This window comes from Corvus brachyrhynchos, unplaced genomic scaffold, assembly GCF_000691975.1.
Source record: "Corvus brachyrhynchos isolate BGI_N302 unplaced genomic scaffold, ASM69197v1 scaffold398, whole genome shotgun sequence".
NCBI classification, from domain to species: Eukaryota; Metazoa; Chordata; class Aves; order Passeriformes; family Corvidae; genus Corvus; species Corvus brachyrhynchos.
The window spans coordinates 1,116,998-1,127,607 of record NW_008239780.1 but is presented as its reverse complement, the minus strand read 5'-3'; the positions used below and the strand labels follow the sequence as shown (position 1 = coordinate 1,127,607).

The 10,610-nt window shown below is 45.8% G+C and overlaps 1 protein-coding gene across 5 annotated transcripts in view; it reads right to left on the bottom strand.

The window, feature by feature from the left end:
- Positions 1–2,867: 2,867 nt before the first annotated feature.
- Positions 2,868–10,610, bottom strand: part of GRIA3 (glutamate ionotropic receptor AMPA type subunit 3) — a 148,815-nt gene continuing 141,072 nt past the window's right edge. For 2 of the 5 annotated variants that reach the window (XM_017743150.1, XM_017743151.1), the window contains one exon: positions 5,983–8,422. In XM_017743150.1, the coding sequence (XP_017598639.1) occupies positions 8,387–8,422 (36 nt within the window). In that variant the 3' untranslated portion in view covers positions 5,983–8,386. Of the gene's footprint in view, positions 5,300–5,877; positions 8,423–10,610 lie in introns of those variants that run through there. The other 3 variants (XR_001864883.1, XM_008640482.2, XM_017743149.1) reach the window with 3 other exon arrangements.

Sequence of the window (10,610 nt, the reverse complement as noted above, 5' to 3'; positions counted from 1 at the left end):
AAACCTGCCTCCCACAGGGCACACATAAGAGGGGTGTCCCATCGTGGTGTGGGGGCTCCAGCCTGGGGCTCCTGGACGGGGAGAGATGCAGCAGTGGGTGCCGTGGCCCCGTTGGTGCTGTCCCATGGTGTAATGCCAGCCTGGGCCCTTCCTGCAGCCCCAGTGCTGCGGGGGCACCGAGCACGGCTCAGCAGCGCGTTGGGCTGTGGGTGCTGCTGCTCCTGGGGACCCTGTCCTCCCTGATACCAGTTTCAGATGTATTATATTCTCAGTAAATACTACTATGAAATTTATAATATCCATGCAAGTATTATCTCTGTACTTAAATCCTTTAGGTTAATTGAATAGAGCTATCATTATCCAGATCTTGTTTATGTATTGCTGCCTGCAAAATAGAGCCAATTTTCCAGACTGAAATGATGAATATGGGCACCAAAGACATTTTTTGATTTAATTTTAATATCCGTGACATATTATTATTTTAATAACCATAAAGAATAATTATTTAAAAAAAAATATTGCAGTGCTTTGCACAAAACCTCAGAAGGAAAAACTATGCCACAATAATACAGTAATTATTTTATTTTGTTGTCAGGTGTGGTGTGACATGGGGAGGAGCTGCTGTTGGTTTGGGGTTTTAGGCCTGAACTTGAACACTGTTGCTGTCCTTTTGCTCCCACTGATGGCTCTTGGAATTTGATGCATTACTCCGAATTTTTCCTTATATTATTCCCCACCTGCAGAAGTATAGAGACAAGGTCATGCTGGGATGTGTTAGAGCTCAGCACTCCAGGGGTGTTGTGCAGCCCTGCTGCCATTGCTGCAGTCTGTGTAGCAAAATCCAGGTTTTGGCCCAAAGTGCACTTGTGGCCCAGGGAGGCTCCGGATTCCGGACAGCCCCAGACAGGCCTGGGATGACCAGGTCCTCTCCTGCCTCTCATCCCTGTGGCCACAGACCTATGTGAGGCCATCCCCCACCACATGCCAGCTGGCCAGGCTCTCCCAGCTCATTGGGGGCAGCTGTGTCCCTTCACCACAGCCCTAATTGCCCTGTTTCACCTGACACATATTTATTAGAAAAACGTAACACCCATTGTGCAGGATCTGGTGCCTGGTGAGCCCCAGTGGGGCAGCACTGCAGTGACTGCTCACTCGGGGCAGGGTTGGCATCAGTCTGGTGCTGGCCTTTTGCTGGGGCTCAGGGGGCACACTGAGCCCTGCTTGCAGACACATTTTGGCAGGTCTAGGGGAAGGGGGCATAACTCACCCCGTGGCTGGTGCAGGTCTGCGTGTGGCTGTCAGGCAGAAGGGAGTGGTTCAAGACTGCTCTCTAGAAAAATGCAGCCCACCCACGTTGGCCTGGATGTTGAGCATGAAATGAAAGCTGAAGGACAGAACAGTATCTTTTTCCATGCCTCCCTGCATTCGTTGTGTGGGAACTGTACACATAAATAGGCTCATTTCAGCAAGGCCTCCTTGTGCCCTGTGGGAAGGGTGGTCTCACATGGAGCCCAGTGTACTCAGCACAGCACCCTGCTTACACCTAGGACAACCTGAAATCTTCATCCTTGTAAGGTGGTTTAGGGTCAAATAATTGTTGTTTACTGCTCTGATTTAGTCCTTGCTTATTCCTGAGCTTATTTGCAGTTGCTGAAGCCTCGGCTGAAGACACAGGGTGGGCTCAGCACATGTCCCCCACTGCACCCATGTACAATGAGCACCAGTGGCAACTCCATAGGGATTAGGACAGGGCCCAATGGTAGGGACCCCACTGCCAGGCACCAGATGCTGAGCTGGAAAAGGTACCAGTGACTGCCAGTACACTTTTCCTGTTTCCCCTGCAGCCAGAGGCAGTGCCACAGGGACACTCCAGGCAGCTCCAGTTTTGCAGGGTGTGTTTTGCCCAGCAGATACCAAACCACTCAGGTCCATGCCCACCTGCTCTGCAGCAGCACTACTGCCCAAGACCTTCACTGGGGGATTTTTTTTTTGATTTTTCAGAGGCCGATTTTTTCATCCCCAGTCATCCAAGAGAAGCCTGGTGCTGTTCCAGCTCAGCTTCAGCAGGCCCTGGGTGCTTACAGCAGTGTAACCTTCAGTAGTCCTTGGAAGGAGCACAGGGAGCTGGTTCCTGATGGGGACCATGAGGGTGGTGTGGCCAGGGGTACCCCCAGAGAGGCTGCCCCTGCTGGGGTGTGGTTTGAGTGCACACCAGCTGTTTAATACCAGGATTACTTCCTAAGGTTCATAGTTTGTGGTGACTTGGAAAAACTACACTGTGGGTGAAGTAAACTCAATAAATTAGAGTTGGGATTAGCTGCAATGTTGGGTGAAGGGCTTTTTCCTTAAAGAAGCATTGCTGAAAAGTTGGGAATTGCAGGAAAATACATCTGTTTAGTGAACATTTAAGGAATTTATCTACCCACGCTGCTGCCCGCTGCAGGGGCAGGGCAGAGCATCTCTCACCCTGGCTGGACCCTTGAGGCTTCTCCCCTGCTCGTTCCCTGCTCCCAGGGAGCTCCTTGCACCTTGCAGGGTCAACCAGCTTCTATCATCAAGAAAATAAAAAATTAGCTGGTTTGCAGGTTACCAAACCAGAAAGACCCATTTCCCAGCAGCATCCTCAGTTCAGTGTGGGAGCCCCTAAACTGGCCAGGCGGGACAAGGCTTTGAGCAACCTGGTCAAGAGAAAGGTGTTCCTGCCCATGCTGGGGCCGTTGGAACTGGGTGATCTTTAAGGTCCCTTCCAATCTGAACCTTTCCAGGGTTCTGTGGTAAATATCTGAGGAGCATCCCAGACTGGCCAAAGGGAGAGCAGTAGGGAGGGACTCTTTCTCTGCTGAAGAAAAGAGAAGCAAGCTCTTTAATATTTTTTTTTCTTTACAGTTTTATTTACAAAATGTATTAAAACTCTTTGTACAACACCTCATCAAAATGAGGCTCAGTAATTGATGCCCACACATGCAGTTTATGCTTTTACAGCCATTAGTTTGCTTGGCAATTTTTCTGCTCACTCAAGTGCAGTTTCAACGACCAAAATTAGGAACTTAAATTACAAAAAAAAAAAAAAAAAGAGAGAGAGAGAAAAAAAGAAAAAGGTAAGAACCCCCAAAGCCCCTAAAGCAAAACAAATAAAAAAAAATATATACCAAAACAAATCATCATGAGACTACTGCCAAACTTCCAATAGCTTGAAGTTGGTAGCTGGAATTGGTAAGCACTCAACACATTTTAGATTTACATGCAAGTTTAAAAAATATCGAACCGTTTACCAAACTCCCTTCACTGGTGTGAAGCCTCCACTCTTAAAAATTGATCTGATAAACATACATCTTTTATACAGCTTTTAAGAAAAACATTTGTTTTAAATACAACTCATAACTGCACAGCTTTAGCTCGCCCTTGCTGGGGATGTGATCGCGTTCAGAAGTTGAAAAAAAATCACAGTTTCATGAAAAGAAAATGAAAACAATTTTTTTGTCAATCTTGTTAAAAACTTGAACAATAAATTATTCTCCTACGAGCTTTTAAAATGATTTTATATTACATTTTGTTGGAAATACTTATTTTTAACAAGATTTTCTTTTTTTCTTTTTTCTTTTTTTTTTGTTTGGTTTTTTTTTTGTTTTTAAATCCTATTAAAAGTTCAAATCTATCATCAGCAAACTAAACGCCTAAGGGTCAGACTGGTTTAAATGAGTTTCTTTTTCACTGTATGTTACTGATGAAATAAAAGTCTATCATAAACTACGGAAAATACATATTGTCGATTAGAGGTAATTAGTATGCAGACATTCCATTGAACATTTCCCATGGATTGACAATATGTTTAAAGTTTTGTGGGTTTTTTTTTCTTTATCTTTTTTTTTAATTTTTATTTTTCAAGATGAAGTTAAGTAGTATCCAGGCAGAGGTTCAAGGCTGAAATGCTGCTGCTGTCTAAGACGTTGGATGTGAGTAATAGTGAGCCCCTCCTGGAGCAGAGGTGGCTGGAGCGTGGTGTCCTCCTCACAGAGAGGCAGGGACAGGAGCATCCTCTCACCAGGCATGAAAGAAGAGTTGGCAGGAGCTGATATAATATAACACTACTAGCAGGAGTCATGTTAGATCACTTACTATTACTCTGGAACTGCAGCTCTAACTGGAGTTACTATCCTCTTTCCTTACTTCTGTTTTACAAGGACCATTACCGAGAAGCATTAGCTGAGCACAGTGCTAGGTGGGAGAGAACTGCGGAGAAGCAGAAGCAGGCCTGGGAAAACCTAACCTGCCCTTCTCTTGCTTCATTGCTTGATATTAAACCGTGAATTAAAATGCAAATGCACAGCAAGAAAAGAGATATATGGTCTGAACCTAAACAGCAAGTAGCTTTTCCTTTTTTTTTTCTAAATTTTAAAAGCCACCTGATGTCATTTTAATAAAGCACGTATAGGTATGCCTGATGATAGAACAAAAAAAAAGGAATGCAGTATTTTCTGCCTGCACTTTAGCTACCTTGTCAAGAAATTAATTTACTGATCTGGAAGCAAGACATGCAGTTCCACAAATTACTTTCTTTTGGATTAACAGATTCACAGTCATTGACCTTAATTGGTTTGAATGCACAGATTCTTTCCTTCAGGTGTTACACCTTTTGCTGCTATACAGAATTGCTCAAATTAGCTGGAGAGATTAAAGTGGCTCAGAAAAAAAAATCAAGTCACACCACTGTAAGTAAATACTGAAACACCTTGACATCAGCTCATACAAGCAGTGGCAGGCCAGTCCGCATTTGCACGCAGCAGATTTCTGAGGCTTTGTGTCAGGAGGAGTTTCATAATTTGATACGACTGGGGTGGCTGATGAAACCAGCTGTGGTTGCTTTCAGGACACAAGTTCAGTTACTGTGCAGTGGTATCAAAGAATGGCTTTTGTTACACTGATCTTTTTTTACAAGAATTTTTTTTTTCATGTACCAATATCTTGTTACCAGTCCTTTCCTTTTCTTTTTCCCTTTCATTTTTTTCATTTTTTTCTTGTATTTTTCTTTTCTTTTCCTCTCTTCTTCTTTTTCTTTTACTTCTTTGAAGCAAAGCAAGAATATTTCGGTGATGGTTTGCATTGTTGTGAGTCTCAGAGTCTTCCATAAGGCACTGAAGGAAAAAATACCAGTTTTTCCTATTAAAAGTACATTGCACCATCATCAATGCGTGTCATGCCTGACACCTCGGAGAGAGTACAACTGGCTCAGGTGGTCTGAATCCATGAAGTAGCCACATTCTCTGCTGCTTTTTATCTTGCATGCTGTCAGGGTGAAGATCTAAAATAAAACCAGAAAGATTTCATCACAGCCTGGCAGTGAGGGGCAGGGGAGCTCAGCCCATGGAGGGGCACAGGCTGTGGGCAAGGGGCTAATCAGGCCTTCTCAGAATCATTTGTCAGCAATTCAGCTCTACTTTTCCTGCTTTGGAAATCATGAATTCTAGTGTAGAAGGTTTGGTTCTATTGTAAATTTTTTTTGAAACTTCCTAAAAGCACTTACCTGACCTGATTATAGTTTACAAAACATAGAGGAAGAGATCAGCAACAAGAGATAAGAATTCTGATTATAGTGACTTTTAAAGCAATTAACAAAATACTTTCATTTGAACTAGCACGATGCTGGCGAGAGGAGTTACTCACTTCAGCATGAAGTGTGTAAAACAGAATGGTACCTTTCTGATCCTGCTTCTGATCAGGAAAGAAATTTTAATGACTGATACTTAGAAACTGCCACAAGACGGTGCTTCAAAAGCCTCTTGCAGCAGCTCCCTGGTGCACACAACAGAATAGCACAGACAGCTAAAATGGAAAGAAAGAAGAAAACCCAGAGGGTTTGTTCCCGGCCCGCAGCCGTACCCCTAGATTTTCACACTTTCTGTGCCGTACACGTTGTAGCCTTCCCTGTAGGTAGCGTAATTCTGGGTGTTGGTGGCGGGAGCGGGTTTGAAGTTCTGCGTGTTCTTGGTGAGTTTCATTCGCTTGGACTCGGCCCGAGACTTGTAGCAGAACTCGATCAGTGCCACCATCATGGCCAGCCCCAGGCCTCCCACAAGGATATAGAACACGCCAGCAACATTGCTCAGGCTCAGAGCGCTCGTCTTGTCCTAAGAGAAACGAGCCATGCTGTTAGTTCTGCTGGGAGGGGCAGACAGACAGACAGACTGACAACAGGCTACTTTGCATTAGCCCTAGCTGGAATAGCTACACCCACGGTATTCAGTGTCCAGCCCACGGACCAGTGCTGACCCCCCATCCCCGCAGCTCGGGGCTGCACAACAGTGACTGCTCTGTCCTCCACCCTGTGGTGGGTGAAACCCTGGCTGACTCCAAGGCAATGAGGTTATTTTGGACACTGACTTCCCCAGGCCTTCGGTGTCCCAGAGCAAAGTTGCCTATGGCTGAGCATCCCTGGTAGCAAAGGCACTGGGGGAAAGCTGTACCAGTGGCTGCATAAAACAGCAGAATTTACAGCAGGCCATGACAAAACTAGAAAAAGAAAAAGCCAAACCACTACACACTTGGGTTTGGTCAATGTAGGTAAAATTCTTGAGATGCTGCTAAACTTAACTACCTTTTTATTTCAACAGTTAGGGAAAAAAACCCACCCTAGAAAGATGGTCAGTTACTTAGAGGTCAAGTAGCAGAGCCCTGAGCTAAACTAGCACCTTCTGGAGAGTGAGTTACTGAATGAAACCTGACATTGTAACACAAAAATCACTGGTCAGGGTTTATCTTCCTTCAATACATGTCAGATGGGGGAGAAGCTTGCATTTTAAAAAAGAGGGTTCTGGAATGGGATTAAATAGACCTGCAACCCTTCTGCTGCTGCATGGGTGGGTGGCTGTGGGCAGGAACAGCTCCTGGTTGGCACGGCCCAGATTGGGCTGACACACCACAGTGGCCTGGGTGTGCCCTGATGGGCAGGTGCTAAAGAAATTTGGCTGTGCCCAGAGAAGACACTGCTGACAGAGCTCGGTTAATGAGTCTCTCTAGGGAGAGCTAAATTTTGCATATAGTCAGAGTAAAATATGATCTACCTTGTAAGTGTCTGTGTGTTTCACAGGCAGTTTGGATACACGTGGTTGTAGCAAACAACCTGCCATTTAAACTAAAGATCTTAATCATTTATACCTCTTTTTGATCACAGTTCCTTTTGGAAGCTGCCATGTGTTCAGATACCCCATAATCCCAAATTTATCTGATACAACAGCTACTGGGTTGTGCCCTAAGTAACTTCCAGTCCTACTGAAATCAATGAAATTTTATTATTGGCTTTGCTGGAACTTGAAATTGTCCTCTGACACTGAAAGGGTGTTTTGAAATTATAGTTTTCTGTTCGAATGATTACAGAGAGCACTTCCAAAGGCACCAGGGGAGTTAGGCACTCAACTGTGACTGATTTCAGCTGGAGCTGGATTCCTCCTCCTCTTGGTGCCTTTGAAAATGTCCTTCACTCCAACAAGCCCAGCACTTTTACAGAGTTTTTCTTCCCAATGGGTCTATAAGCATTAAAAAAAAATTTAAAAAAAAATCCTTCTTTTAACTGAGTGGTGTAAATAAATATTTCCTGCAATTTAAGTGTGCAGCTACTGGGCCGATCCACCTCAGAGGTGGGACCTCTGGGGTTTACAGTGGTCCTGCATGAGGCTGGACAGCTCCATAGCATGGCTGGTGGATGACAGGACAGTACAGCAGCAAAATAGTTCAAAGCAGTATAAAAAGGAATATACAATATTTAGGTAATGATTCACCATTAGTATTTCTAGAATTTTTTTTTTTTTTTAAATCCAATCAATTTCAAAATGAATTTTCAAATAGGGCAGGAAAGGCATTTTTTCCTTATTAGCTGTCTGTCCTGAAAATTTGTGCCCTTAGCAAGCATGTGACTGTTTCCCAAACTGACATGTAGAGAATCTAAGTAATAATTTTGAAACAAAAATTTTTTTTTCAATAAAAATAAGAAAAGATGCTGGCCTGAACAATAGACAGTGACTGTGCTGAAACTTGCACATTTAAATGAAGACATCAGCTTGGGAGACTTTGGGGGCTTCTCTTAGCATGTTTTTCTAGCAAAATACTCACACAGAGAAACATACTTACAACTACAGTCTGTTACTGCATATAAGAAAAATGCTGTCATGTTCTGAGAATTACTTATTTTTTTCTATTCTTTTCTTTCAACCTTCAAAACGTAAACAGCAACTTTTGAAAGTCATTCTTGGTATAAACAAACAGTGGGTCAAAATGTGATTGCTAATCAGTACAAAAAGACCTTCAGCGACTGACCTTACTTCCGGAGTCCTTGGCTCCACATTCACCCTTATCGTACCACCATTTGTTTTTCAGCTTGTCTAAGATGCCTTGTTCACTGAGTTTCAATACTGCAAGGTTTACAGGAGTTCTTCACGTGGGAAATAACATAAATAACATTATATTATGTTATTTTATGTTATTCAATCTTTAAACTACTTTAAAACTATACAAAGCGATAAAGCAGGGTTCCTGGCCACAAAGTATTTACACTGCAGGCAACTGGATCATCCCCTTAAGTTAACGCTAGAGCATCTCTACATTACCAGGTCCTGCCCATATCGCTTTGAGTAATCGGCACTCACTGTTAAATGAAGGCAGTAGAAACAAAGCAAGGCCAATCTCCCACTTTGGTGCACCACAGGCACCTGCAGTAGCTTTATGGACTTGGGTGGGTTTGATCCAGCAGGACCCCCCTATTGCACTAACAGAGGGAAGCCCCCACACCAGCCACTGTGGCTTCTCATGGTCAAACAACGCTTGTGGGCCCCGATCCCTGGCAGCCCCCGTGCCTGGCGGGTCTCTGTGCACATCTGCAAAGCAAAAACCCCCAGGCTGGATCCATGGAGGAGGTTTTGCCAGCCATCACAGCCACTTCCCTGCTGGAGGTGGCTTCTCCAGCTCCTGTGGCTGGCGCTGCAGGGGCTGTGCTCGGAGGCATCATGCTTAGCTGCACTCCCCAGAACTGCTGCATCTCGAACTCCCCAGTCCAGGGAACTGCAGCAGAAAATAAGCAAATGTAGACCTCTATGAAGCAAATTAGGGAATATGGAAACACCGGCTGAAAGTGCACAGAGTGGGAAATGTTGGCTGGATAAACGGAGATGGCTGACTCATGCTGCCAAGAGCCCACAGCCCAGGGGGACTGAGCTCATCTGCCCCTCCCATGTGGGAAAGCAGCACCTGAGGAGCTCTCGGTTGGGTTTTGTCATTTCCACTTCCTCCTTGTGTGATGTCCTGTTTTTTTCCCGCCTGTTTCCATGTGACAGGCTCCCTGTGTAAGAGACACCTTCAGTTCCTGCTCCTGCTTGAACAGCTCCGATCCCTGCTCCACAGCTGCACAGGGCTGGGTCCTTATCCTAAGCAATGCAGCACTTTGCATGGGATAACACCAGGCAGACACATGCACAGCCTGCTTTGGGTCCATTCAGGCATGCTGTCAGCAGAGGAGACACAGGAGCTCAGCCCATGTCTGCTCCAGTGCCAGCCTCATGTCTGGCTCTTGCTGCTCCCTGCCTTCCTCCCACCCCTGCCCAAAGTTCCTGACTCTCTGCAGAGCAGAAGAGACTCAGGAGAAAGAGCAGCAGGACCTATACAAAACACCTTAACTAGAAGCTAAATTCTACAGCGGCATTTAGGGAAATATCCCCAGACTGGGAGGGCTCACAGCTCTGAGCAACAGGAATGGCTGAGCCCTGCCTGGGGCAGGGCAAGATGCTGGAAGAAGTAGCTGGTAAAGAAAAGCCCTTTTCCCTCATCTGCCAAGAAGCTGCCTCTGAGATGGCTGTGAGACTGCTGGTGGCTGATGTTGGGAAGTGCTGCCCTCGGAGATGCTTCGTGTTCTTTGGCAGGAGGGTGGCAGCCAAGCCCAGGAAGCTTGTGGGGTATCATGAGAAAAATGATCGTGTTTAAGAGCTCCTGAGCTGAACACTCCACAGGCTGCTCCGACATGACTCTATGTAGTGTCACCCAGGCCAGCAGGGAGGCAAGGGCAGGGAAAAGCCATCCAGGTGGGGAGAACCGCTGGTCCCAGTGGCAGCACTGCCAGCACTGCCAGCACTGCCTGCAGAGCTTTCTGGCTGTCCAGGCAGAGGCAGCACCACTCACTCCTGGCCTGCACAGGACTCAGTTTGACACCAGCCAAGATTTTATTTATATAAAATGGCTATTTTTAAGCAGCAGCTGTAATCTAATTAAGTATCAATCAGGGCTGGCTGTACACACTCAGCTGGACACAGCCAACGGGTGGCGGTGACAAGCCGCATGAGACAGACGATGTTTGCTGGCTCGGCGCTGGCAGCAGGCACGGAGCTCCTCCACCAGGAGCCAGCGGCATCCTAAAAAGCCAGCTGTGCTGCAGCTACGCCTGCATCTTCCTACAGGTAGGGCTGTAAAATATTAACGGGATCAAAGCACGCTCCGAGACACTGCCAACACCCCGGGGGTGGAGGTAACGCACCCGCCCCACTCAGTTACACCGATGGAGAGTGGCCAGGTCCTGGCCAAGCCACCACCATGGACCTTCTTGGGCAGCTGGGCTGTGTTGAGACCCCTGGTGA